Raw genomic sequence first — 27,741 nt, 5'->3', positions numbered from 1 at the left:
ACATTTTTATTAAGGTAGGATGTAGCAAAACAAACAAAAAGCCCCCGTTCCCTGCAAAATTGCTACCAGGATGAAAAGAAAGAGATGTATTTTGTGTGGTGTTTTATTATATGGATATTTGTTGAAGACTTTTTGTCTTTATCTAGGCAGTGCAATTCAAGTTCTCAAAGAATGGAATATGACAGGAAAAAAGAAGGTAAGATTAATATTGATTGTGAATTAGTAACATCATCAATCAAAACTTTCAAAGTTGTTATCATTTCAACAAAGCTGCCAATTGTATGCTTCTTTCAGATATATTAATATGTATACCCAGAAAGCTTCCAAATTCATGACTTTCTTAAATTACCAGCCACTCTCATTATTAATGCCTCTATTTTCTGTTCAGTGTTTTTTAACCACCAGGTGTGCTTAAGAAGTCCTATAGTTGTGTTTTTTTGTAAGTATTAAGGGGAACCCAGCTGGAGAATTCAAAGCATTTAAGACATTGACTTGCCTGAACATATCCCATACTACAAAGGAAAAAATTAAGGAGTGTTTTTAAAGATACTTGAAAAGCTCTAAATATATTTTCACATATTTTTTCATCTGAAACAAGGCTGCCCTGAGATACTTGTTTGGCTGAATTCTAAGGTTGATTTTTAATAAAGGAAGATCAAAAACTTCCTTGAAGCTGTGGTAAGCAAGGGGCCTTCTTGAACGCTGGCATGCCCCTCCTCCTCCGAGACAGAGGGAAGGAGATTTTACTCTGTCCCGTTCCAGTTACATGTATTGAGCCCTTATCTAGTCACAAGGAGACTGTGACTTCTGAGCACATGAGTGGTACACAGTGGCAAAAAGCTGCAGCTCTTTTCAAAGCCACCGACCCACCTGTTTGCACCATGGCACAGCCAGGCCCTGTGTTTTGGTTCTCATGGGATATTATATGCCAGCCTACCCTTTCCCAGGAGGGAAGATCACAGGCCTGTGAAACAGGTTTTTCACAAACCAAAAAGGAGCATTACATTCACACAATCCCAAGATTACTGAAATTACAAGAATCATCCTTTTCCCCCCTTTTCTCCTTCTAGTTTCATGTATAATAAGAAGAATTATAAGATTTTTTTTTCATCTTTGTGTGCCACCATCTTTGACAATCTCTGCTTATCTTTAATCATAGCTTCTCAGGCTTCTGTGTGAGATGAAGATGATTTGCAAGTGATTGAAAGGCAGTATTTATCTTTACATGGAAAAATTTCAGATGTGTGGTTTGGGTTTTAAATTTCTCTGATGTAAAAGAAAAAAAAAAAAAGGAGCAGACAGCAGCAGCTGCAGACCCAACTCATTACCAAGTCTTCCTCTTGGAGGCTCAATAGGGAAATGGTCTCCCCAGCCCATTAGACTAGACTTAGGGCCTGAAAGCTGGAAGCCTTTCTCCCTCCACTCCCCAGACCCACTAAGGGGTGGTGGAATAGGTACCATTGACCCTTTTATCCTGCACACAATGATGTTCATTTCTCACCTAAAGGAATCTTATTGGAAAGTGACTGGGGCTTCAAAAGAGAAGAAAGGGAGGGGGAAGAAGGTGAACAAGAGAAATACATTCTTTTCATTTCTTTCCCAAGTATGCAGGAGAACAAAGCCATGGCTGGAGCCTGCATCCTACTGAGTTAAGTACACTGAATATCAACTGGATGCAAAGCCAAAGTCAAAGAAAGTGTACCACATACTTAGGAGTAGCTACTCTTAATTTCCTAGATAATATTATATATTCATGATTAGGGCATCATAGGAGCAATATAGTAAAACTTTGCCATATGATATTGGGATCTAAACAACTTCATCTGTATAAAATGCAGGGTTATGCTCTTTCAGATAAACAAAGTGAAGCCTTGTAATGCTGTTTAGCTAGTAGCTGAGAAGACCAGGGATCAGCTACACTGTTGCACAGTCCAAATCCAGGTGGAACCAGATGAGTTTGGCATTTGTCATCTCCAGCCTAAATATTCACAGGGATGATTATGGATCCCATGGCTACTTGAGACTTTCTGGATAGTGGCAGCAATTTCAGGAATTTCCTGCTTGGTTGGTGCCTATTTCAGAGGTACCCAACCTACCTTCTACTTTCTCATTTTGCCAGGAAGAGTTTGACCCTTTTTCCTGCCAATCCTCCTCTCTGGCACCATCCTTCCTGAGTGATGGAAGGTGTACACCTTAGTGTGCACCTGGCCTCCCCTGCCCATAACCACTTTAAGAAACCAGAGTTACTCTCTAATGGCACCAATGCCGAACTCAAGTTCATGTGACAAAATTTTATTGTATTACCACTCACACATTAGAGCCTCACATTGCTCAAATGTCTCTGCTATTTATGCCATTCCTTGTTCTCTTTTTCTCCTTTTAAAGGAAACTGTGTTTGTAATGTAAAAATTTAGACAACATATTGGTAGGAGGAAAATATTTAAATTAACTTGGTGGTTAAGATATAGGTTGCCTATTAACAGAGCCAAGAACAAAACAAAACAAAAAAAGGTAACCTTATTTTCAACTCTCAGATCAAGTCTGAGCTGAATATAATTATTTTCTCATTTGTTTCTCATTATAGAACAATAAAAGAAAAAGAAGCAAGTCTAAGCAGCATCAAGGCAACAAAGATGCAAAAGACAAAGCCGAGAGGCCTGAAGCAGGGCCCCCGCAGTCCCAGGCACCAGCCATGCAGAACGGCCTTATAAATGGCTGTGAGAAGGACAGCTCATCCTCTGAGTCTGCCAATGAAAAGCCAGCCCTTGCCCCTCGTGAGAAAAAGATCTCAATACTCGAGGAACCTTCAAAGGCGCTTCGTGGGGTCACAGGTCAGTAAGTCTTAAATAAATCTGCTTAGGAAGACACAGAAGAAAAGAACACACAGGGAACTCTTTAGGGTTGCTACTGGTGATGCTGGAGAAGCATCCGCTTATGCACAGATGCATGGATCCACATGGGCTTCCTGAAGCCAGGATAGGGCAGGAGTGCAGGGTTAAGAAGACGTGCTCAATCTAGCCCTGCACTAAGTTCTTAAAAAAAAAAAAGAAAAAGAAAAAAGTTCTAGTCTGTATTGGGATCCTCAGGACAATGGAAAATCTTATTTCTTTGTAGACACCTCTGTTGGAATTCACCTGGGATAAGGGAAGGATAATTGGTGACAAAAAGAAATCTTATTAAATATTTTCCTTTAGGAAGGGCAGATCAAATTACTTTAACTCCTGGTGAATTTTATATGATGTGATAGAATATGAGTATCCAGGGTGTTAGAATCTGGAATGTTAATTATTTGCACTATAGCTATAATTAATTAATCTACAAAAAGCTACTTCTCAATACACTGTTAGGCTTGGAATACATCATATTTTTTCCCTCCAGTTTCTCCCATTTCTGTAAAATTAGAAAACTGTCTTAGTCTGTTTTCTGCTGCTACTCTAACAAAATACCACAGCAGGATAAATTATAAATAATAGAAGTTTATTTGACTTGAAGTTCTAGAAGCTGGGAAGTCCCAAGATTGAAGGGTGATGGGACAAACTTTCTCCTTTTATAAGTAACCCACTCCTGCAATAACTAATCCTCTCCCATGATAACAACCTTAACTCATTCATAAGGATGGGGAGGCTCAAGTTTCTTCCATATTGTTGCATTAGGGATTAAGTTTTCAACACAATAATTTGGGTAACACATTCAAACCATAACATAATTGTATTGAAATCTAATAGATCAGTTGTTCTCAATGCTGTCTGACCCAAAGCCCCATTTTTATAACAAATATTTAAATAAATCTTATACATAATATAATTTACCTAGAAATAGAATTTCAATAAAAAGATAAAAACTCTAGAAATAAGTAAAGTGGAAGGCCTTATAGAGTGACCCAGTGACTACTTGTAGTGGTGCACTTTGCACTTGTAAGATGTCAGACAGTAGTCAGCTGGATACTGTGGACACTGTTTCTTTATATTTAACATGTGAAGAAAGCGTCAGTAAGTATGGTTGTGCGTACATGTGAAATCACTTGGAATGCAGCTGATAAATACCCAGATTGGCAGGGGGTGCTGGGTGCCAATTTCAGCATCAGGACTGCTGGTATAATTGGCCATGTGATCTTCCACTTGGGGAAAGACTTAGTCAAGTCATGAACACCATAACATACCACCTTCCCTCAGTTTCCACAGAAGTTGAATCCTGGCAATCTAAGTAAATCCTATAAGTCCTTAGTAAAACTGTCTAGATTCACCTCATAATTTTTTTTTTTTAACAATCATGAATGTCCAGGTAAACATAAGAAAGTTCAAAACTCAGCACAATTCTTTGTTGTACAGGATGTTCCTGTGATTGTGATCATGTGGAAGCCCTTCCCCCCAAACACACATATACAATCATTTTGGTAAATGTTCAAAACATCCCCTTGGCCTTTCAGAATGCCTCCTATGGGGTGATAGATCCCTCAGTGAAAACCACTCCACTCATCAATTCCTAACATTTCTCTTCTAGCTATAAAATCCTGACTTGATTGAATCAGTGACTTTTTTAAATAATCTGACATCCAGAGCACTGTGCTTGGTGCCTCAGTGGGTTCTGAGAAGGATAAGGTGTGTTCTAGTCTTTGAGGGGATCACATTCTGATATCCATGTAGGGAGGGGTCTGGGTACCCCAGGGAATTTAAGGTTTGGAGAGGAGAGGTGCCACCCCCAAGTGCGCCATCCATGGTGGCAGTGGGCATCAAGGGGCCAATAGTCAAGGTGATAGGGAGGACACAGAGGCTCGGAAACAGTGAGAGGAACTTTACCCAGCACCTATCTCTATTACTTTGCTGTTTGCAAGGCATTGGCAGCAGCTGACATGCCAAGGATGAGTAAGACACCATCCCTGGCTAGGATAAGAGTTGGGTCCAGCAGAAGAGACAGGGAGACAAACTAGAAATTACTTGTGCCAAGTCATGTGCCATGTGCCAAGTCAGGGATTCAGTGAGGAGGCATTAGAAAATGGACATTCTGTACAACACACTGGTCAGCCCTTAAACTGCTCACAAAGCACAAACTTTCTTCCAGAAACAATTTCCTAACAACTCCATTAATAGTGCTGTAATTCAAATCATCCTCATTTACTATAAGATGGTTTTCTTAAAACCAAACAATGCCCTAAGCAACTTAGTGAAACCCTGACTCAAAGTACAAAAGAAAAAGGCTGGGGATATAACTCAGTGGTAAAGTACCTCTGGGTTTCCCAGTAACAAAACAAAAAAGCACAAAATAAGACAGTGGCAACAACAAAAATGATCTATTTCATTTTGAATCCAAATTCTCCAGGAATTTTTTAATTTAATTTTTACTGTGTCTACGATTTGGAGAATGTTTTGATTTATAGTCAGGGCAGGAGAAAGAGATTAAATAATGGAGTAGCAGATTCCCAACTTCACTTGTTATTGCTTTCACATGAATTACTTTCAAAATCTAATTACTCAAGTTACTGTTTTGATATCAATCATAAACTAAAAGCTTAGCACATATATTTGTTCATTTACTCATAATTTATACCTTCTTCCTAAAACAATTTCAATAACTCTGTCAAGTATATGACTAGAGAGAAGGTGATGCAGAAGGGCTTCACTTCATGGTGGGTAGCTAGCTTGAAAGTTAAGTGCCCACAAAGGGAGTTCTCTATACAAAGGGGCTTTGGTAAACCCTAACATAGAATTTCTTATGAATAATTTCTGATTGCACAAAGAAGCAACCCAAAATCCCTTTGGTTCTGTAAGTCGAGCATGAAGGCATTATTTGTTAATGTCACTGATTCATTACAAATCTTTATGCTTGGTGTACACTTCTTTGTTAAAGAATAAATGATGGGAACGGAAGGTTAATGGATGTTTTTGCAAAAGGAAGAGAATCCTCTTGGTTGACCATGAACTTCATTAGCAGCCCACGGGTTTGGATCATGAATTTTAAAATGAGTTTGTAACTAGTTAAGTTTTACTTCTCAATGATAATGAGGGTTCATCAGGAAGTTCATTCCAAACCTGTTAAATGACTTTAAAATGCCTGTTTGGTCTATCAGTAATCCTAAAGACCTCTAAAGATAACTCTTAGATGAGTATTAGGGTTTGGGAACTCTGCATATCATGTTGAGGGGAATTTTGGTACTGGCAAGGATGAGAAAGAGTAATCCTTAAATCCTATCTCCTCCCTTGACAGCTGAGGAAACTGAGGCTCATAAGTCAAGAAACCAAGAGGATATCTGTTCTCTTTAACTCTAAAAGTTGGCAAGACCCTGACTCAGATCCATGCAATCTTAAACATGCAGTGGAGAGTTACTGCTAAAACTGTGAACTCCCTAACTCCTAAAAAATGTATACTGAAAATTAGAAAAAGTAATAATAATAATGATAGCCTATACTTGAGTGGGTTCACAGTTCGAGCCTAAAAGAAATCTCCAGGCTACTAGTGGTGGAGCATTTATCAGGCTCTCTAGTAGTGAAACTGGCTGAACAAAGCCTGCCTTGGATGCCCCACTGAGCAGGAGGCTGTGGATGTGTTTGGGGCGTGCTTTATCTTTTATAACACCTTGACATTCAGGATCTCTCTCTTTTAAAAAGTCTTAAACAGAATCATTATTCTGGTAGGGGAAGAGTTAGCGTTAAGATCTATGCAGGTGGCTCAGGGGTGTTAGTGTGACTTCCTACGTGAAAAATAACTACCCAAAGCACCATCATTTCAGGCTGTAAATATAGTACTGTCAAGTGGGACAGTGCTGTGTGTCAATGTATAGCTTAGAAGTTTGGGAGTAGGTTTTAAGCCTGAGAGTAGTTCTTTTCTGTATTTCAGAATTTTTAATAACAGCTCAAATTAGACCTTTTATATAATCCAATCAAAATCATCCTGTGTTCAAATACTAAGTCAGGCAAGGAGTAGACCAAGATTTATTTTTACCACAAGTCATGCCAAAGATAATATTCTTTTTCTTAAGGAACCATCTAAATGTCTAAAGCACCTTCAGGTTCATATTTTCCAAGTATGCTTCCTGTCTTATGTTTAGAAACGTAGAGCAGAAAGAGTATTTCTAAGGCTCATGTAGCTGAGATGTGTAGGTGCTCATTTCCATTTAGGCTGGAACAGTAATTCACATTCCTCTATTGTCTTTCTTCTACTGGATGCAGTTCCCACTGAATAGGAAAGACACAGGACCACAGGCCACCAGCAGCTTCAGTGAGATAAACTTTGAGGCAGGCTCTCCTGTCTTTGCCTTGTCCTCTGGCTGACTCCAAGCACCTTCCTTTATTTTTCCTCATCCTGTAAAGCAATCCTGGCAAGTCTGGTCTTTTGTTCCCTGTTCCTTTTGTTCCCTGTTCCCCATGCTGTGTTTACTGACCTCCCCAAACCAGAGTTCAGGTTTGCCCTGTATTACAGGCCAGGTAGGGCCCTTTACAATGAGAATTCTAGGTTTCTGCAAGGAGTTGCTTTCTCATTCTCCAAGTGAAGTAAACCAAATGGGAGAGAAAGGGCCCTGTTATTTTAGAATGTTGGTTGCTTGTCTTTCATTTGTGCTTTCTGTAACAACAATAACAACAAAAGCACGCCATCGCTGTTTCGCAGCGTTTTATATGGCATGAGGTTCCCACAGGATTTCCAAGCAAATTTTTTCATGTTGCTCTTGGCCCAAGATTCAGGATGACCTCCTCTGCTTCTCTAAGCCTCATATTGGACCAGAGGATTAGAAAAGATGAACAAGAAGAAAGCAGCTAGCTTAGAACTTTAACAGCAGAGCCAAATGTGTATGTTCTAGGATTTCAGCAGTGCCAGCTCTCAATTGAAGCAATAAAGCCGTGACTCAGAACTAGGACATTGAGCAGTAGACTTGTTTCAGACCTTGATCTCCTCGATTACTAGACACATGACCCTGAACAAGTTAACCACTCTGATTGTCAGTTTCCTTATCTGCAAAGCAGAATATAGTACTCCACTTTATAAGATTCTAGTGTATAGTAAATGAGATCCATACGTGATTAGTGCAGCCTCTGGCACAGAGTAAATCTCCTACTGTTCATTGATCCATTGAGTAAATATTGTTAAGTATCTAACAGAACATGTGCCAGGTGTTTTTCTATAGGAAATGAACAAAATGACCAAGTTTTTAGTCTCAGGAAGTTGACATTCTTTTGGGAATAGGAAAAAAGAGATGGATAATAAGACAGAATACAACTAAGGTACTGAGATAATTATAGATTATGATGAACATGAAGGAAGCTTTTAGGAGGAAGTAGGGGGTGGGAGGTACAGTGACATCAGATAAGGTCAATAAGCATCTGAAAAGGACACATTTAAGCTTAAATTCAGGTGCTTCCATTCAGAGTCTCTGCTATCAGGTTATCATGATCTGGACAGCCTATGTTTTATTTAAACTTTTATTAAGCACCCTAGTAGAACCCCTTATATAACTATAACCACAGGTTTTTGCTAAGTTTTGAAAATTGAAGGTACAATACTTTATTAATATATATGTGTATGCGTATGTATGTATGTATGTATACGTATTAATATATATAGATGACCTTAAGTACTGCTACATGAACATGTATCTTGACATATTTTAAGGCACATATCTTCTATTTTCTCTTCTCATTGTTATTTTAGCATCTAATTTCTTGGTCTTAGCTTTCATTTACAGTTGTGTCTTGCTCAGCCCCAACCTCTGCTTCAAGCACCACCATATCTGAGCTGTCCAAGTAATTTTAGGAGAGACCTTAGATTGCATTTCTAGTGACTCAGAGCCCTCCTTCCTTTCTCTGGGCATGATAAAACAGAAAGAGAGAGACCGGTACAAGATGTAGTGACAGGAGGACACCGGACACATAAAACATAAAACTCCTCAGGTGTTTCTCTGACAACCGAGGAGGTGAAACTCCAAGGCTTCTCCTTTCTCTTCCTTGTTCAAAAACCACTTCAACTGTGAATGGATGACTAAGACGCAAAACTACTCATCTCTGAATACAGATGCCTTCAAGACTTCCCACTCATATATTAAAATGGATTTCAATGACAAATGGATTTAATTAAGTGGACCATGCTCCCTACAAAGACCAAGGTTTCAAAAAAAATTTTTTTTAAGCAAAGACTTACATGGTTCTATCAAAATGCCAGGAGAATTGAACCTATTTTGCAGAGAAGTAAAACAGAGGAAGGCACTTGATTTGTTAACATGCCTACCCTTTGCCATTGACAGCTTGTTATTATCTATTACCTTTAAATATAATCAAGTCTGTAAAGGTATTAATGACATATGATTTGGTGTAAAGACAGTGTAAACAAAACGAAAAGATTTGTTTCCAGTCGGAACACAGCCAGCTTTAAAGCACTCTGAGCTGCTCAAGTTTCATAAGACTTGAATGAAATAATAAAGCCCATTGGCATTTGATAAAGAAACGGAAAAGGCAGAACTGACATTATGTCTGAATAAACCTGTCTGTTTTGGTCTCTGTTCCAGAGTTATTGGTTCCTCTGTTATCTGTTATGCAGAGGTGGGAGAACAATGCAACTTGCAAGGAAGTGTACAGTAATTGCACTGTGAAGAGTTTTCTTGGGGCCTCATCAGTAGACTCTGATGCTATCATATCTCATCACTAGACCCTCATGCTATCATATCTAGAGAGTTATCTTTGCTCACTGTCTCTATTTGTTCTCCTCTCTCTCTCTCAATTACCACCCTATTTGTTATGTATGGCTTACAGTCCATCTCTCCAAAGAAACTGCTCCCACTAAGTTCACCAGTGGCCTGTGTGGCATTGAGACTAGCAGGCATTTTCAACCCTTCATATTTTTTCCTTATAGCAGTAATCAACATTGTCACCTACTCTATCCTTAGCCACTCTTTTTCCTCTTGTTTCTGCCACCTGACACTCTTGTGTCTGCTTCTTCTGTTTCCTTTGAGAGTCATTCTTTACCTGGCTATTAACTTGTTGAAGCTCTTCAAGGCTTGTTTGGTCCCACCCAGGTCCAACATCATGTAAAGACAACTTTTCTTGTTAGATCATTTCAACCATACCCTAGCTTTCATTATGCTACATGGCTCACAAACTCACCTTCCCGGTCCAGGTTACTCTCAGAACTTCAGGCTCTTATTTGACATTTTCTCCTTGGCATTTCAAAGCATTTCAACAACATGCTCAAAACTAACTCATGATCTCCCTTCCAGTCTTGGCTCTCTTTTAGTCTTCCTGATCTTACTGCACCATCTCTCCAGGGACGAAAGCAAGAAATTTAGGTATCCATCATGACATTTCAGCTCCCATTTCCAATGGCGGTGACCAAGTTCTGTTGATTTTCATTTCTGCATCTTCCTAGCATCCATCCATTTCTTACTGTCTTCACCTCTACCTTCCCACCCAAACCACCACCCTCTCTGGTCTGTACTGCTACAGTAGTTCACTCACTCATCTCCTACATTTAATAATTTCCCTCCAAATCATTCTCTGTTCTGTGATCTCTTCAAAAGACAAAGCTAACCTTTTATGAGTAAAGAGCGAAAGTCTTACCCTAGCCTACTGACCCAGGACAGTCGGGCCTCCATACCTCACTTTAGCCTAATTTGAAGTTGCTCATTATTGTTTTTTATTGATAATTATGAAATTTGTGTTTCTGAACTTAAAATTACTTTATCCTAATTGAGGATATTTGGAAAATCAGTAATCTTTAAGGAAAAAGAAAAATATCCTAGCTCCTGGGGGGGGGGGGACTCTGTTAAATTTCATTTTAGAATTTTTTAAAATGCAGACATATATAATTTTTTACAAAAATCCTATTATGCAACATGTGAACTTTATAATCTGCTTTTTACTTGACATGTATACTACCTCATATCGTTAAATTTTCTCTAAGATGATTTTAATGACTGCATTGTACTTTTATGAATTTGCCATCTTTCTTTTAAATATTCCCAAACTATTATTCATGTGGATTGTTTCTGTTGTTTCCTTTTAAAAACAATACTTTGGTGGACCTCTTTTTTGTATGTAAAATTCTATAAACAATTATGATCATTTTCTTAGCATATGTTCTCAGAAGTGGAATTACTGGATTCAAAGGATATAATTTATTTTTCTGTGCTGGGAATTGAACCCAAGGCCTCACATATGTTAGACAAGTACTCTACCACTGAGCTACACCCTTGGTCCTGAATATTTTGTTAAGTTCTTAACATGTTGCTGGTCAGAAAGGTTGTTTTAATCTCATTGTGTTTATTTGTAAAACTAATTAGTAGGGGTAGAGATCATTTTTAGGAAGTTTAATCTTCATGGGTATTATTCTCTTGTAAATATTTAAGAAGAGTCAAATCAGTTAACCAGTGAACCACTAATTATATTATTTTCAGTTATCATAAAACACTACTAAATTCATTCAGTACTTTTATGGCACAGACATTTAAGCAACACAGATATTAGAAATTTTATCAATTTTTTTCCAGGTAGAACTACTTTATAATACCCAAGTAAATCATAATCATGATGTTAATCATGATGTGCTTTACTGAAATTGCATGTGTATAGAAGATCGTGAAACCATTGTAATGGGTTAAAGTAGTTATTTTAGAACTACTCTATATTTAATTCATTTTAAAAGATAGATTTAAATACTGTGTATACTTCTTCAACCTGCTTATAAGTGTGTCAAGCTTTCAATAAAAAAGCAAAAAGTAGAAAAATTCATTCTCAGAAATTTTAAAATTTGAATACATACATGGATATACATATATTATGAAAATCTTTGATTATCAAGTCCATGTATTTCTCCCAAGAGGAAGATTTGTTTGCTTTGGTGCTGTTAACAAAAAATAACCAGCACAGGTCGTGTTTTACTATGTAAAATAAATCAAATCAAGGACAAGTAAAGTATGTAAGTTGATACCAAGATTTAATACCCTGGAAACTGATAGATGTCAGCATTCTTAAGAGTTAAATGTAATTGTATGCACAGCAGCTGAGTGTAAATTGGTACAACTTGACTGCATACTAATTTGGCAAAGCATACCAAGAACCTTTCAAGAAAAAGACATGAATTTACATTTCCTTCATCATAAACCCCACTAAATTATAGTAAAAGAATTTTTAAATGTGGAAATCCACAATAAAGAAGAAAATGAACAAGAGGACATCAATTTCTAGAATAGGGAAAAGAAGCTTAGCAGGATAAGTCAAGCAGGATAAGTCATAGGAAAAACCACACTATAGTTAAACTATTAAAGTCAAAAATGAAGAGAAAATAGTGAAAGCAGCTGGAGAGTGGGGGAGACACTTTGCAAACAGGACAACCACCATAAAAATGAAGACTGACTTTTTATCAGAAACAATATAGCTCAGAAGACAATAGAGTAAAATCTTTAATGGGGGAATAGCTAATATGGAACTGTATTTCTGGAGAAAATGTATTTTTAAAAAATGAAGATATTTTCAAATAAAAGCTGAACAAATTCATCACTAGCAGACTTATACCACAAAACAAGCTTAAGAATGTTTGACATTAAACCAGATTGAAATTTGGAATAAATTGCTAGAGGAAATGAAAATGGTAAATAAGTAGATTGAAAGATAAGAAGTTTTTCTCTTCCATAATTTCTTAAAAAACAATTGGCCATTTAATGCAAAAATAACAATTTGTTAACAACATATGTATAAGTAAAATATACAACCATCAGAAAACAGTTGTTGAGTGTGAGTAGAATTATATTACTATATGGGGTCCTACTTTATACATGAAGTAATACAATATTGACTGAAAAAAACACCTCAATAAATTAATGATACAATTTGCAATCCTTAGAACAGCCTTTAAAATAAGGACTTTTTAAAGATTGTAATCATTAGAAGAGTCTTTAAAATAAGTATTTTTTTACAATTATAACCATCAAAATAGCCTTTAAAATAAAGAGATTTTTTAAAAATTAAAAAAAATTAGAATAAGATAAATTCAAAATGGTAGATACAATCCATAATACTGATGATCATATTAGATATAAATGAACTAAAATTCTAATTAAAAAACAGAGGTTGGGTAAAAAAAAAAAAGTAAGACCTAACTATATGTAATTATTCTAAGAGATGCTCTTCAAATGTAAAGACAGAGTCAGGCACAAAATTATAGTAAAGATATACTCTCCAAAGACTGACCATAATAAAATAGGTCTGACTGTATTAACTCCAAAGAAGATTTTAATACAAAAAAATATTAGCAGGGTCATTTTAAAATAATATAGGTCAATCCATCAAAGAAAGGTGACAATTCTAATTTAATACATATGTAATGACCAAGTTTCCAAATCTGTGAAGCAGCAATTAATAGATCTAAATAAACAATGCCAGAATAATTATAGATTTCAATACCATTTGATTTAGTCAGCTTTTTTGCTGCTGTGACTAAAAGGACCTGACCAGAGCAACTGTAAAGGAGGAAAGGTTAATTCATTATTACTCATAGTTTCAGAGGTCTGAGTTCATAGAAGGCCAGCTCCATTCATTGGGGCTCAAGGTGAGGCAGAACATCATGCCAGAAGAGTACAGTGGGGGGAAGCAGCTCACATGATGATCAGAAATTGGAGAGAGAGGTCTTCACTTGTAAGATAACAAACATATACCCCAAAGTCACCCCCAGTTCCCACCTCTATCAGCCATACCCTAGCACTTCAGTTACCACTTAGTTAATCCCTGTCCAGGGATTAATTCACTGATTGGGTTAAGACTCTCACAACCCAATCACTCGCTTCTGAACCTTCTTGCATTGTCTCACACGTGAGCTTTTGGGGAACACTTCACATCCAAACCATAACACCATTTTCTTAGTAATTGATAGCAACAAGTAGATTAAAAACCAGAGTATAAAAGATTTTAATAACACCATCAGCCAACTTGACATAATTGATATTTATAGAACACTACACCCAACAGCATCAAGAATATATAGCATTTTCGTTGAAACAGTCTTAATTTCTGGACTGTAAAATAAGTTGCAACAAATTAAAATATATTGAAATCTTTAGAATATGGTTTCTGACTACATTAGAATCAAATTAACAATCAATAGCAATAAGACACTTAGAAATTAATCAACCTTGTAACTAATTTCATTGGTCAAAGAAAAACTCACACTATATAATAGAAAATATTTTGAATTGAATTATAATGAAAATATAATAAACCAGTTTGTAATATCAGAAATGAAATTAACCCTGGCCCCTCATTCAAAGACTAACTAGCTACAGGGTAATATGAATAATAATCCCAACAACTTAGATGAACTAGACAAATTCCTTTAAAAACATAAATTGCCAAAATTTTTAATAGGCCTATAGCTAGCAAAGAAATCCATAAATAGAGCCTCCAAGTATAGATAGCTTCATTTGTGATTTCTAACTAATATTTAAGGAATAAATATAGAATACTACCAACTCATTTTATGAGGCCAACATAACGCTTTTCAAAACCTGACAAAAGGATATTACAGAAGAATATCGTTCTTGAATAAAGAAACAAAATGTCTTCTACAAAATATTAGCAAATGAAGTAAGCAATATATAAGGAAGATAGCACACCACAATCAAGTATGATTTATCCCTGAAATGCAACATTGCTTTTACATCCAAAAATCAATCTAAGTATTTACTAACAAAATAAAGAAGAACAATGATGTGATCATTCCAGTAGATTTTTTAAAAATATTCTTTAGCTATACATGGATACAATATCTTTGTTTTGTTTATTCATTTTTTTTAATGTGGTGCTGAAGATAGAACTCAGTGCCTCACATGTGCAAGGCAAGTGCTCTGCCACTTAGCCACAACCCCAGTCCTCCAGTAGATTTTTAAAAATCACTTGACACAATAAAAACTCCCAGAAAAATAGGAATATAAGAAAACTTCCCGAGTCTGATAAACATATAAAAATTCTATAGCAAATATTATACGTAATGATGAAATATTGAATTCAGTTTCCCTAAGATTAAGAACAATGCAGGGAGTTCAGTGGATTAGACAAAGGGGAATGAAGGGAAGGAAGGCAGGATAGGAATGGGAAAGACAATAGAATGAATCAGACGTAACTTTCCTATGTCCATATGTGAATACACGACAAGTGTGACTCCATATCCTACACAACCACAAGAATGGGGAGTTATACTCCATGTATGTATAATATGTCAAAGTACACTCTACTGTCAGTTATATCTAAAAAGAACAAATGAAGAAAGAACAATGCAAGGATATCTGTTGTACATTGCCAGTCCAATAAAAATTGGAAAGGAAGAAATTAAACTTCTTTACAGATGTCATTATTGTATATATAGAAAAAAATCTTAAGAAATCTATCAAACAAAATAAAAATAAAACTATCAGATCTGATAAGGAAATTCACTAGGTCTCTAGATATAAACTTGGAATATATAAAAAATCAACCATGTTATTGCACTATAGTAACCAACATTTGGAAATTGAAAGTTTTAAAATTAATACCTAGAAATAAATTTGACTATAGATACACAGGACTAAAAACTGTAAAATGAAGCAGAGTTTTTTTTTTTTTTTAAGTGGTACTAGATATTAAACCCAGGGTTGCTTTATTACAGAGTTACATTCCCCAACCCTCTTTATTTTCTGAGACAGGATCTCAGTAAGTTGCCAAGGCTGGCCTTGAATTTACAATCCTTCTGCCTCAGCCTCCCAGATTGCTGGGATTATAGGAGAGCGCCACCTTGCGCAGCTGTTGAGATAATTTTTTCTTTTCCTTTGGTACTGGGGATTGAACTCGGGGGCACTCGACCACTGAGCAACATCCCCTGCCCTATTTTGTATTTTATTTGGAGACAGAATTTTGCTGAGTTGCTTAACTCCTTGCTGTTGCTGAGGCTGGCTTTGAACTCTCAATCCTCCTGCCTCAGCCTCCTGAGCCCCTGGGATTATAGGCATGCGCCACCACACCTGTCCAAGATAATTAAAAAAAAAATAGCCAAATAAATGGTATCATATATCATGTTTAAGGATCAAAGGATTCTATATTGCTAATATATCAGGTATCCTCAAATTGGTTTATAATAGATTATATTATATTATAATAGATTCAAAACAAGTCAAACCAAAATTTCATCAGATTTAAATTTATATTGAGACACAGAGGGACTTAAGATATGAAACAATCTCAGAAATAAAGAGCAAAGTTGGGGCTGGGGTTGTGGCTCAGAGGTAGAGTGCTCACCTAGCATGTGAGAGGCACTGGGTTGGATCCTCAGCACCACATAAAAATAAAATAAAGATATTGTGTCCACCTATAACTAAAAACCCAAACATTTAAAAAAAAAAAAAAAAGCAAAGTTGGAGGACACACATTGCCTAGTAGTAGACTAGTTATATGGATACAATTACTTAGCAAACCAGCATGGCAGTGATGTGAGGCTAGATAACTTTGTCAGTGGAGCAGAGCCCAGAAAGAGACCCATGTACATAATCAATTGATTTTCAACAGAGATGCCAAGACAGTTCAGTGGGGAAAGGTCACCTCAGATTTATGTGCTCCTTAATTTTTTTATTTTAGTTTTTCACATATTACATATTAGTTGTTAAGGGCAGAGAGACTATGTCTCATTTGTCTCCTGTATATAAGCCCAAGATACCACATCCTGGGTACTCCACTGGATGTATCTGTTGAGTCCATTTGAATCAAAAATCAAAATGATTCTCAGTAAGTTATAATAATACCATCTGTATTTGGATTTGATAAGTATTTTTAATAAAAAGAAGGCTCAGATAATAGTTAAATTCAAAATCATATAAGCTTCTAGGAGCTGATTTTAGATACGTGGACAAGGATTAAATTAAAATATATACAATTTTATTGAATGCTGAACAGATTGGATGTTTCCAGAGATAAATTTTCTTTCAATGATGTGATTAACCACTTTGGTTCAAGTATTTGATGAGTATTAAAGTCACAGCCTGAGACTCATATCAAACCAGGCTCCTTACAGTTGCAAGGGCCCTAGCTATGCAAAGTACTGAAGTAATGCTGATTCATTGATCCATTCATTCATTCGTGATTCAGTATATAACATGCATCTACTAGATACTAAGCATATTATGATAACAAGACATATATCACTACTTTCTCAGGTAGAAGTTACAGAATTTTTCAAGACTTGAATAAAATAAATATTCTCTTATTCTAGAATATAAATTAGTGGAATGATAACACATTGTAGAGCACCTAAATCATGCTTCTTATGATTTATATTAGTGCTATCCAATAGAGATATAATGCAAGCTACATATATAACTTTATCTTTTCTAGTAACTACATTAGAAAAGTATAGCCATGTACAGTGGTACATGCCTGTAATCTCAGCAATTTAGGAGGCTGAGGCAGGAGGATCACAAATTTGAGGCCAGCCTCAGCCACTTGGCAAGACCCTTAGCAACTTAGAGAGACCCTATCTCAAAATAAAACAATAAAAGAACTTGGGATGTAGTTCAGTGGTAAATTGCCCCTGAGTTCAATACTCAGGACACCCCCACAATTTTATATATATATTTATGTATGTATACACACACACATAAAGAAAGAGGTGACTTAAATTGAGAAATTTATTTTATCTAATTTAGTAATCTAAAATATTATCTCAGAATGCAATTGATATTTTTATTTTATTTTTTAATTTACTAAGCTATACACCCAGTCCCAATATTTTTTAAATGACTGAAAAACATTTTTTACTCTTTTTTTTGGTACTAAGCCTTCAAATTTCAATACATATTTTATGTACAGGACATCTTAATTTGGACAAGGCACATTTCAAATATTCAGTAGCCACGTGCAGCTTGTGACTACCCAATTGGACAGGGAAGACTTAGGTCAATCAACTCATGGTCTGTCAAAGTTTACTCATTGCCTCCAGAAAGATAGAAACTGATGATGTTCCTGTTATTAAAGGGAACTTATTATATCCAGGAAAGAACTCCCATTTTTCTGTCACTAGAAATATGAGGATTTGTGGTCAAGATGAATGTAATTCTGTTAGAAATGTATAATACTCGACCAGTATTCATCTGAAAGAATTCTGCAGTTTTACTATATTTTGAGACAGACTTAAACAGCCAGTATGCAAATATATCCAAGTGGTCCTTGAGAATTTAAACCTTCCTAGTGTTCAATGATCCTACCAATAATAATACAGTTTTTCAGGACCCTAAAAAAATATTGGTGCTCAAATTTCTCAATAAATATTTGCTGTATAAATGATGAAATGAACCAAACCACATTATCAGTTCTCTGATACACAAACAAAATATTTTTAGCTCTAGGGTAATGAGCCATTGCTCATTTGCATGCTTGTCTTCTGTTTAAAATTCATTTGCCTCTTAACAGAATAATTTTTGTTCCTCTACCTGTGCTCATTATTTCTATTATGTTATCATATATGTCCCCTTGTTTTCAAGAATATGACTAATTTACAACACTATGCACAAAGAGCTATGTTTTAGATTCTCAACTTATAATATCTCATCAAGACTGAATCTCAGCTATGATTTAGAAAGGAAATGAGTTGAAACCAGCTTGTACTTAGTCATTGTTTTAACCCAGATGTTTATCAAGTGGATAATACCACCCATGCCCACTCCAACAGAATCACCTGGGAAGCAGAATGCTGGGTCCCCTGTTGCATCAGGATCTCTGGAGGTGGTCTTTAGGAATTTGCATGTGTGATAAGTACCAAGGAAGAGTCATTACACACTGAGGTTTGACAACCACCGTGCTATGGTGAAGTTCCACTTCAGTGTAACAAAAGATAAAGTTGCATACTGCTGTTTAAATTGGTTTCATTACCGGAGGAAATACTGTTTTCGGTATTTTATTTAACTTTGTTCATTACCTTTTGTGAACACTTCATTGTGTACTGTAATTTCCCTTTAAGTAAATTTTCATCATTCAGCCCCTAAAGTATGTTGTGGTTCCTTCACATGTAGGCTATGAATGATGGAGTCAACTAGAGTCAAATTATATTTAGCATAAATGAGCTAATGTCTAAAATCAAATTGACAAGGATTGGGATCGTATTCTTGTGCACTTTCCCCTGGTGCAGTCTGTAACGATTATGACGGTGTCAGGAAAGGTGCTTCTTTTTTCTTATTTCTTTTCAATGAAATCATTTCAAGTGTACTTCAATTCAGTCACCATTCTCTAGAAAGCTATAAGCCAAACACAAGAACTGGGACTTCAGAAATGACTCTGACTCAGTGTCTGCCCTGCAGGAGATCACAGCCTCTGCAAGGCAGTGGTGAGACGCAGACATGAACTTTCTAAAAGGCATCATGGAAGTAGAGAGAAGTAGCCTGCAGGTGACTCTGTAAAGGGGACCAGGCTTCAAAGAGATGCTTATACCCCCTGAGCATGCACCACATTTGGCCAGAAAAGTGCAGACCTGCCTACAACACCCTTCAGGACGTGGGAAAGTTTAATGGAAGCATTCTTTCCACTAAACTCAGCTTTCTCCAAGAACCTGGCTTTCAAAAGCACACCGGCCTCCCTTTATTCACACCCAGAGCTCTCCAGTAGTAAGATGTTAAGGGTGATACATTTCCTTTTTCGTGCTCTTAGATGCCATTTAATTCACTTCATCAATAACGACATAGGAACTTACCTTTAAAAGATGCCAAAAGCAACGTGCTGCTAATTTATTGCCACATCTATTAAAGCTCCAGAGAGAGACTAACTCCCTGGATTTTAAATATAGTTGAGATATTATGAGGATGTTTCCTGATTTAAGCTCTCCGTAAATTAGATGAAATGATTATAGTACCTGTTGTCACTTCATTCTTGCCCTATCTTCAATCACTCTTCTGCCTTCATTAATTCAGAATAAAATACCACAAGACATTAACGTAGCACCTTGGAGATAGGAGGGCTACATTTTTATAGCTTCAATATGAAATCATACTTTAAGATGCCTAAGCCTTTACTGGAATGGGGGAGCAGATCATGCTCTTCTCCTGTAATCCTCTTAATAACCAGCCTGAATAGTTACAAGTGAGGAAACCAAGGCTCAGAGTATTAAGAGGCTTGTCCTGGGTCACTCTGCAAGTAATTACCAGAGCCAAAACACACACCCAAGTCTTCTGACTGGAAATACAAGGCTCTTTCTTTCTAGTGTAACCTCTAATCTCCTGGGGATTCTATTAAAACAGTCCCTTAACCATTGTGCCATGAAAGGCACTATTGACAACATGTGAACAAAGCCAAAAATCTTAGCATCCCCATCACTTTATCATCAGTGCTTTTAGTTTTTCACTTCACAGTCATTATTTGGTGTTCTCTTACAGAAGGCAACAGACTACTGCAACAGAAACTGTCCTTAGATGGGAACCCCAAACCTATACATGGAACAACAGAGAGGTCAGATGGCCTACAGTGGTCAGCTGAGCAGCCTTGTAATCCAAGCAAGCCTAAAGCAAAAACATCTCCTGTTAAGTCCAATGCCCCTGCAGCTCATCTTGAAATAAAGCCAGATGAGCTGGCAAAGAAAAGAGGTAAAGTGATTTCTTTTGCACAAATGGTTCAACGTATTTTGCACACACACAGAAAAGTGCCAGAATGATGGAACTTGCCAAAAGATGCTGTTTAGTGAAGAGAGATGTGCACGAAATTGCATGTCTTTCTCTGATCCACATAGATTGAAAGGCAGATGTTATGTTCCCGGGTTAAACAAAGGACTGGAGTGTTCAAGTGGAATTATGTCCCCTTTCTCTGCCCCTCTGTGGCCACTTTCTTTGCAGACATGGATAAAAGTGCACCACAAATACCTCACTCCCTAATGAGTTACTATGCAAGTGTTAAAGCAGGAGCTCTTTTAGAAGGGATCGATGTTTCTCAGATACACAAGTTCTAGAATTACATGGCACAAAGATGAGTCTAGAGTCTGGTAGGTCTCCTTCAGAGATGATCCTGCCCATTGAAATTCATTTCTGTTATAACTTTCAGACTATGTAACACCGAAAGAGGGTTTTCTATTTGACATACTGGATTTTTATTATTTTTAAAGCTTTGATATACTTGACTCAGAACTCCTATTAAGAATGAAAGGGGCCAAATCATTTCCTTTCTGATTCCCAGAAGATAAAATCATATTCCTCTCCTTCAGCCCCAGTTGTCTCTGATTTCCTGGGGTGCAGTTTGATATACTTGCTCACTTTTCTAGAGGGGGATTTCATTCTTCTGAGAAACATGCCCTTGTTGGGATAAGTACCATGTGCCTGTTTGCCACGCACTCTCTGTAGACCCTGGGGACAATTGCAGGAAACCAAGCATGATGGGCACCCAAAGAGCTGCTTTGAACACTACTGCTGTAATTACAGGCCTGGCTCAGGACGGACGGGGCTGCAGCCAACGTACCTGGCACCATGGCTCCATCCTCCCTCTAGCTCATTTGTACCTTTCCTGATCCCTGTGTCATTTTCCTCTTCTAAAAGCCCTGATGGCTTTTAACCACACACAGCAGTGTTTATAGAGAGAACCAGCCGCACAAATGGCCTTTAGATTCTAAGACACTGTAGCTTGCGGTAAAAAACAATCAGAGCCTCTTTCTGAGGAGCAAAGAAGACAAGCACTCCCCAAATGGCCCAACCAGAGGCCTCACTGGTGAAAAACAGCAGCCTTAGGAGCTGGACAAATCACCCACTCTGCATTATACACATCCTCTTCACAGAACTTCTTTTATTCCATTAAGAGAGACAAAAGATGAATCTCTATTTTCTGTGGGTTGGTTACTCTGTTTTATTGTTTATCTCACAAACAGAGGATGAAGTACTCAAGTTAACAATTATTTTTTTCCTTGACATCAATTTCAGGCCCAAATATTGAGAAATCAGTGAAGGATTTGCAGCGCTGCACCGTTTCTCTAACTAGATACCGTGTCATGATCAAGGAAGAAGTGGATAGTTCAGTGAAGAAGATCAAAGCTGCATTTGCTGAATTGCACAACTGGTGAGTCATTCGACCTAGGAACTATAAATCTGTGGTGCTTGAACCTATAGTTTGTAAAAGCATCAGATGGAAAACATTGTTTATTTTATACATAAACATTACAGAACAACTCTAGCAGATTTTCTTAAAGCTCTACAGTGAGCAGCATGTGTCTTAGGAATAAAAAGGAAGAGAAAGTATTTGAACAAGAAGAAACCTGATAGACATAATTCACTTTAAAGTTGGCCCAAAATTATATGAAGGATATAGAATAAAACCTCAATAGAGAAAAGAACAAATAATACTGACAAATACCTGGAAGATGAATAACGTGAGTACAACTAAGAAAACAAAATATTTACAACCTTATTATTATAAAATAAGAAAAGTTCCCTTAACAAAAAGAAACATTTTATGGAAGCCTAGTGATAGAATCCTATTCTTGAGTATCCTTAAGACTAGGTGAACTGATGTAGTTTTGTCTTGTCCTGCCTGCCCTGCCCTGCAACTGATTTGAATGGAAGATATTTCTTTGAGCCCTGTGTGCATGTCCACAAGTAAAATGAAATATGTGTTGGTATAGGTTGTTATTACTAGAAGAAAAATGTTGAAAATACTGGAAGTGTAGCAGGACTCTGAACTTCAAGTGACAGAAACTCCAGTCACACTAAAGATAAAAGATAATTGATTAGCTGATGCACATGAAAATTAAAGAAGATTCCTTTTGGCAAATTTGGTTCAAAGCCAAATTATATTATCAGGACTCAGTTTCTCCCCCACCCTTTTCTTGTTACCTTCTCTCCCTCATCTTTTCCCCTCTCCCCCTCTCCCTCCCCTATTTCCTTTCTCAATGTCTCCAATGATTTTTTACTTCATTCTTAAGCAGCTCTCTACATGTGGCAGCAAAGGTAACACCCCTAGCTACTCCAGACTTACATAACTCTTAAGCCCTGGAATCTAAGAGGGGGATTTGTTTCTAGTAATTCTAGCAAAAAAAAAAAAAAAAAAAAACAAGGACTACTTCCCATTGGCTGGGTTGAGTCACCTGCCTGTTTCTAGACCAATCACTGTGGCAAGAGGGATAGTCTTCCCACTAGGCAGGCCAGAGTCATAAGCTTACCACACAGACAGCAGTGGGGTGAGCCCCACACCTCAACCCCCTGGACTATGAGTTGAAGAGCATGGTTTTCCAAAGGAAAACCAAGATGCCCACATCAAAAGTAAGAAGAATAAGGTAAGATAAAGAAAACTCATATCCACAATGCTCAGGCTCATCTAACATGTTGTCTATCTCTTTGGCCTCCCATAATCCTAGCATTTGATCACATCTTCTGCATATTTTTCTTATTCCAAGTCTCTGCTTTGATACTGATGTGCTTTTTAGCAGAAACCGTGGAGTTGTGTAAAACTAAGGATTAAGCTTCACACTAACTTAATCTAAAATTCATGAATTTTAAACCGTCTGCTACATATAAGATCCTAAGGGTGCAAAAGACACCAGGGACTTCAAAGAAAAGCTTCTCCTGCAGTCACCAGTGAGACCTTCACAGGTCCCCTAGGTGAGGAATCCTTTGCCCGACCCAGTTCTGATGTCAGGCCTTACTGGAACTCTTCCCTCTTGTCCAATTTGTAGAATAACTAATGGTTCAAAGCAACTCCAAGAACATGTTTGAATACTTAGAGAAGGTAAAGATGCTATACTAATGAAGGCTCGCATTATTATGACTTTTAGTTACATGAATTTTCTAATCTATCCTTAAGTAAGTTGCTTTACTACTTATAAGTATACCCATCTTCCAGCCTCTTCTGCATAGCCAGGATCAGCAGACTTTATCTGGAAAGGGCCAACTAGTAAACATCTCAAGCATTACCAGCTTATGGCCTCTATGTGACTACTCAGCCTGCTGCTGTGGCTGAAGCAACCAGAGCCAATTCAGAGAGGCAATGGGCCAGATGGGCTCATGGGAGTTGCAGTTTTCCAACCCCTATTGGGGGACTGCTTGGATAAGAGTGCTCTGTCCTGTCAGTTTGTGCAGCATTTTAGGATAAGCCCTTCCTCTGAGGACTTCTGCGTGATACCTTCCATCTTGAGTGACTCACACACTAGTTGACCAAGTGTAGCAATGACCTCAAATTACCTCTCTCTTCTCCAGCTGTTCTGAGTACTTTTTATTTTATTCCATTCTCCTTCTTAGTAAAATGAATAGCACATGGGTCACGAGACATCTTAAGATTTACAACAGATTTTTTTTTTTTCTCAGTACTGGGAATTGAACTCAAGGGTATTCTACCACTGAGCTACATCCTCAGCCCTTTTGGGAAAAAAAAATGTTTTACTTTGAGATAGGGTCTCACTAAGTTGCTGATGTTGGCCTTGAACTTGCAATCCTCCTACCTCTGTTTCCTAAGTAGCTGGATTACAGGCCTTTACGACTACATCTGGTTTCCCATTGTATTTTAAACCAATGGGGAAAGATCACTTCTAAATGAGCTCTTCCAGGCAGTACTGCTGTTGAAAAGTCACCTACATAATAAAAGGGGACTCTTTCTCCAAACTGAAGAAGACATTTACAGCAAACATTCTCTGTACGCAGTTGCTATAAAAGGAGTAAACACCAAGCACTTGTTTTCTGCTATAACCTTCAATAAAAATGGTCCTACAATAATTGCATACGTGTTAACTTAAAAATAAAACCACAGTACTTTTTTAAATCAACCATTTGCATGCATTTCTGCCAAGTGGAAAACTTTGCCTCTGCTTCAAATAAGCCTACAGCCCAGCCTACGTGGTGACGTGTTTGAACAAAGCCTCCCTCTCATTTTCTAAGGGGGAAGACAGGATGAATTTTAGAATCTGGAGTGCTCTTGCAAAATATCATGTGGCAGAATTGAAGTCAGCTTAGAAATTTTTACAAAGAAGTTTTCCTATTGCTGGTGAAATCACAAACCCTAGAGAATCATAGATATAGCACTACCCATTTAGGTACGGTTGTAACCTCAGGATGACATCAGAAGGTATAGCTAGATTTAGAAGATATAAGACAGGGCTTCCAAAAAGAGTGCTAGCTCTGGAACAGATTTGAACTCGTGGTCCACAGTGTCACAGGTGTGTGCATTCCATTGTCTTCTTTCTTTGGGCCACCAGGTTCTCTGACCCCCAAATACTCACTGGGTATAGTGTGTGGTTTAGAAATAAATAGAAACACTAAGGTAAAAAATTAAAAATCTTCACTCTGCTTTCAAAGTGTCAGCTTGAGGACATGAGTCCTGCTCAACTAAAGTACACACAACTAAATTGCACATCTTCAATACTAAGTGAACACCCATCAGGGAAAATGAGCTGAGTTCCCATCCGTCCCAATCAGGCTGTGAAGAACACTTGTTCAATACAGTTATTGAAGAAAACCTTTAAGTAGCTAAAATATAAAAATCCAAGTTGGCATTTAACCCGGACTCAGCTACCTGGTGCTAAATGACCATAACTTAGAACGCTCTCATTTGCAAGGGTAACAAAGATGACACAATGCTCTCACAATACCTCTGAACAGAAAATTAATTTGGCAACAGGAACACGAAAAGTCACATCAGGAACTAACATGAAACAGCTGGTTTCTCTTCTGTACTATTGGCCTCCTACCACAACTGGAAAATATTCATCCTTTGGAATCGTAGCTGCCAGATTTCATTGCTTTGTGTGCAAACTAGTTTAGCGTCTCACCACAAAGCTGTGTGTGTTTGTGTCCAAGTTGATTGTGAAGGCTTAAAATGAGCAATAAAACATTAAATTAAAACAAAAACATCAAGGAAGGATAATAATACTTGATATTTCTGCCATATGTTGGGGGAGAAAGTATTCCAAAACAGAGCTAGCTGTAAAAATTCTGTTAGATGCTATTGTCAATTTAATGTCTAAGTAAGAGCACTTTTAAAGAAAATGGAAGCCCATCCAGGGCCAAGAGGGGGAATGTGTGCTGCGGGGGAGAGGAAGGAGCAAAAGGGTCTCAGAGACTGAGTGAGGGAGAGGGCTACCTTGTAAGCTGCTTTGCTTTCAAATAGGAAAGGGAAATCAGTCAAAGCACAGCGTTCTGTAGAAAGGGGCCAATAATGTGCCTATACCTTGTGTTTATTTCTTTCCTGAAGCAATGCCAGGTCTGGCCCAGGCAGAATTTGGAAATAGGTCAGGAGTTTCAGCTCCCCCAACCCTCTGTTCTTGCCCATTTCCCTTTTCTCTGCCTCTGTCCCTTAGTCCTTTCCTCCTTCACAGCAGAGGGGGTGAGCCTCCTATAGCCCGCTACAGGCCAGAGCTCCTCACCCAGACACCTCACTGAAGACTGGAATTTGTGTACTGCTGTTCCCTTATACCTTTTCTTTCCTTCTGTCTAACCATTGAAACTTGTTTGCCTTATGTAACTGGTGACCTCATCTTTATGATGGTATCTCCTCCCTCTGAAAGTGACATATTTGCATATTAACAAATGCTCTGAGGAGACTCCCCAGCCAAAAGAATAACTCTAACACCAGAATTTCAGGATAAAGAAATAGTCATTCTGAGATAAGTTTATTTTGTCCAACATCCCTCAAATCCCACTCATTTGTTACTAAAGCCCTGTTGGTAGCCAAGCACACATTTTTGGGGAGGTAAACAAGTTGACCCCATACACTGACAGATATCAGCTCTGTGACATTTTAAATATGTTCTTTTTTCAAGAATGTGAATTTTAGAAGCCCTCCCAAATAGGAAATTCTAGTGAGAATGTTGTATTTCAGAATAACATAGGTGACAGTCAGTCACATATTCCCAGATCACTGGACCTTGGATACCCAAATAGTATAAAATTATTGGAACATATGTGCTTGGAGCCATATTAGTTTGAATTCAAATAAGACAATTTTTCCTCACTTTTGAAGGTTTATCATGCAACATGATTCTTGTTGTTTGTCCCTCCCCTTGCAACACACACACACACACACACACACACACACACACACATTCTCTAAACTTTTAGCTACTTTTGTGTGATACTGGGATTTCTACGCAATGCAAATAGCCTGGTTTTTCTGTGCCCTTTGGGTTTTGTCTTTGTGATTAACTTAACATTGACTGAAAGATGATACCTGTAAATTAATATTCATCTTTCCATACCAAAGTATGTGTGTGTATACACTATTATTAAAAAAAAAAAAAAAAAAAAAAAACCTCTTAGAGTGATTGTCCTTTGCCAAGTTGCCACCCACCCAACCCCACTCCAGATATACTGATTTCAGTGGTCTCAGGAATAGGTATTTTTTTTAAAAATTACCAAGGTGATTCTCATATTCATCTATAGTTGAAAATACTGGTTGAGGGGCCCACAAAGGGAATCATGTCTGGGATCAGAATAATAGTTCACAATTGGGTGAATTTGCCCCTTGGGAGACAGTTGATCTGGCCACATTCATGTCACAACTGCAAGGAAGGAGTGCTACCAGCTTCTAGTAGGCAGGGATGCTGCTAACCAGCCTGGAATGCACAAGACAGCCCCTTCCCGCCCCCTCTTCCTTCCCATGAGCCCACAACAAAGAACTAGCTGGCCCCTGTGTCAGCAGTACTGAGACTCCTGGGCAAGAATGCACCAGTCCTGCTGCCTATTCTGCCATAGCTCCTTGAGGGAAGGACAGACTCCTCCCTTTGCAACACCCCTGAGCATTTGTCTGTCCCCTAGCCGCCCTCTGAAGCAGAACTAGCTGGCCCCTGTGTCAGCAGTACTGAGAC

General features: G+C 37.6%; 1 protein-coding gene across 4 annotated transcripts in view; it reads left to right on the top strand.

Moving 5' to 3' along the window:
- Nucleotides 1-27,741, top strand: part of Spats2l (spermatogenesis associated serine rich 2 like) — a 161,402-nt gene that overhangs the window by 105,123 nt on the left and 28,538 nt on the right. For 3 of the 4 annotated variants that reach the window (XM_027925022.2, XM_027925020.2, XM_027925021.2), the window contains exons 5-8: nucleotides 147-196; nucleotides 2,585-2,831; nucleotides 20,351-20,557; nucleotides 21,875-22,010. In XM_027925022.2, the coding sequence (XP_027780823.2) occupies nucleotides 147-196; nucleotides 2,585-2,831; nucleotides 20,351-20,557; nucleotides 21,875-22,010 (640 nt within the window). The remainder of the gene's footprint in view (nucleotides 1-146; nucleotides 197-2,584; nucleotides 2,832-20,350; nucleotides 20,558-21,874; nucleotides 22,011-27,741) is intronic. The other variant, XM_071618942.1, reaches the window with a different exon arrangement.

The sequence above is a fragment of the Marmota flaviventris genome, chromosome 11, assembly GCF_047511675.1.
Source record: "Marmota flaviventris isolate mMarFla1 chromosome 11, mMarFla1.hap1, whole genome shotgun sequence".
In the NCBI taxonomy this organism is placed as follows: Eukaryota; Metazoa; Chordata; class Mammalia; order Rodentia; family Sciuridae; genus Marmota; species Marmota flaviventris.
The sequence above is the reverse complement of the archived record's forward strand: the minus strand, read 5'-3'. Positions and strand labels throughout refer to the sequence as shown.